Below are 1,978 nucleotides of genomic sequence, written 5' to 3' on the forward strand. Positions count from 1 at the left end.
ATTAATGAATAGATCTAAACCATTAAATTTTCCTAGAATGAATAATTAAGATATAAAGTAGATTTTTTAACTTAATTCCAGTGGATTCGTAACTCACGTGAGAACAATTGTTATGGTGAGAAATGACAACAATTAATATAAATAATTAGGAGTCACCATAGGTTAATGTAAAAGGTTTAAAGGATGAAGGAAAGAATGTTGAGGGTTCTAGTTTTTATACAAACAGTAAGGAATGAGAAGGTGTAAGAGTTGTATTGAATATAAATAATTGAAACTCTAAAGCTGAGGCAGGCCCATGCAAAAGCAGAACGTGAATATCCTTCTCTGATATAATTAGACTGGAGTGGGTCCTTAGAGACATGAACTGTTGGGAAGACACTTTTTTCAAATAGAGGCAGTTGGAAACATTTAAGAATCTCAACGCGTTTCATGGTTAAGAATATGACCCAATTTAAAGCAATCTCATCCATAATCTAGCTCTCTATTGTTCCAACTAAGCTTGTCATTGTTGCCATTGCTATATAAACCCTATACTCATTTCTCCCACTCATCACAAAATACACACATCATTGCAAAGGTACTTATTTAGTTTCCTAGCACATGATGTCTTCTAAGGTTCTTTTTCTTGTGTTTCTAGGTACCCTTTTCTGCACTATTGGTGCAAGGAAGCTTGGTACTGAGAAGGGTAATTCTTTCGGGGATGAGAAAACTTTCTTCCACCGTCCAGGGTTTGGTGGTGGTGCAGGGGGAGGAGGTGGCTTTGGGGGTGGTTCAGGAGGAGGGTTAGGTGGTGGTTCAGGAGGAGGGTTTGGCGGGGGTGCTGGTGCGGGTGGTGGAGCAGGAGGTGGGCTTGGTGGTGGTGGAGGATTTGGTGGCGGTGGCGGTGCTGGAGGTGGTGTTGGTGGAGGGTCAGGGTTTGGAGGAGGAGCTGGGTTTGGAGGTGGTTCTGGTGCAGGTGGTGGACTTGGTGGGGGCGGTGGAGGAGGATTTGGAGGTGGAGGCGGGGGTGGACTTGGCGGTGGAGCCGGAGCTGGAGCTGGTGGTGGATTTGGTGGTGGAGCTGGAACCGGTGGTGGATTGCCTTGAAAACTAGAGAATTTAAACTCAACATTCCATATAAAGAAGAAACTGAATTTCCACTTCGTATTAATAACATGTAACTTTAAGTTGGTCATGCACGTTTTTTACTTGTTTGCTTCAAGAACTCTTCTGTCTAAGTTATCTTATCTGTTGAAATTACTACTCAAATGGAAATAATTCTTCAAATGAATATTATCGTAATTGTTACGCATGTTTAATGTTATTTTTCTTCTCTTCTGATGCAACATCTATATCTTCTAATATTAGACCATAAGACACAATAGTTAAATTAATTATGTTCAAATAAAAATGGAAGCTTTTTATTTCATGGGTCAATGATTCAAATGAAAAATTCTGCTGTTAGGGTTTTAATTTGTAATCCACAACTCCAAATGTGAATGAAATATTGTGATTTGGGAGTGTACTGTGTAAGTGCATCACAACCATAACTAAAATTGCATTTTTTTTGCACAACTAAAATTACATTTTTTTTGCACAACTAAAATTACATTTCAAACCATTAATTTATACACAACATAACTATAACGAAACCATAATTACAATTTTAAACAATGTTTTTGGCATAGAACATTCCTTCCTTTTACAGTGCTTTTAAGGTTGTAGCACAGAGATTAAAAATTAGTTAAGGTGTCCATTTGTATTCAATTAATGTATCATTTACCTAATTTACCATTTATCTCTTAATAGTTATAACATTCTTTTCTATTCATAATTTCTCTTATTAATTAGTTAATGCAGAGTTATAAAAATATTCATTATTGTTGTCTTGATTTTCAAAAGATACAGAAAAAAGAAACAAATTAATTTTCCAAAAAACAGTTAAAAAGTAATTATTGAGTACTCCATTCATTCCATATTATATCTCTTATGTTTTAAT

At 36.1% G+C, this 1,978-nt stretch overlaps 1 protein-coding gene across 1 annotated transcript; it reads left to right on the forward strand.

Moving 5' to 3' along the window:
* Nucleotides 505–1,304, forward strand: LOC109347046 (glycine-rich cell wall structural protein 1-like). Its single transcript, XM_019586777.1, has one exon. The coding sequence runs from the start codon at nt 601–603 to the stop codon at nt 1,084–1,086; it is 486 nt and encodes a 161-aa protein (XP_019442322.1). The 5' UTR covers nt 505–600; the 3' UTR covers nt 1,087–1,304.

Source organism: Lupinus angustifolius, chromosome LG01, assembly GCF_001865875.1.
Source record: "Lupinus angustifolius cultivar Tanjil chromosome LG01, LupAngTanjil_v1.0, whole genome shotgun sequence".
NCBI lineage: Eukaryota > Viridiplantae > Streptophyta > Magnoliopsida > Fabales > Fabaceae > Lupinus > Lupinus angustifolius.

Bases quoted from the DNA above. Each gene is read 5' to 3' on its own strand.
- LOC109347046 (XM_019586777.1), top strand. From the start codon at position 601: ATGATGTCTTCTAAGGTTCTTTTTCTTGTGTTTCTAGGTACCCTTTTC.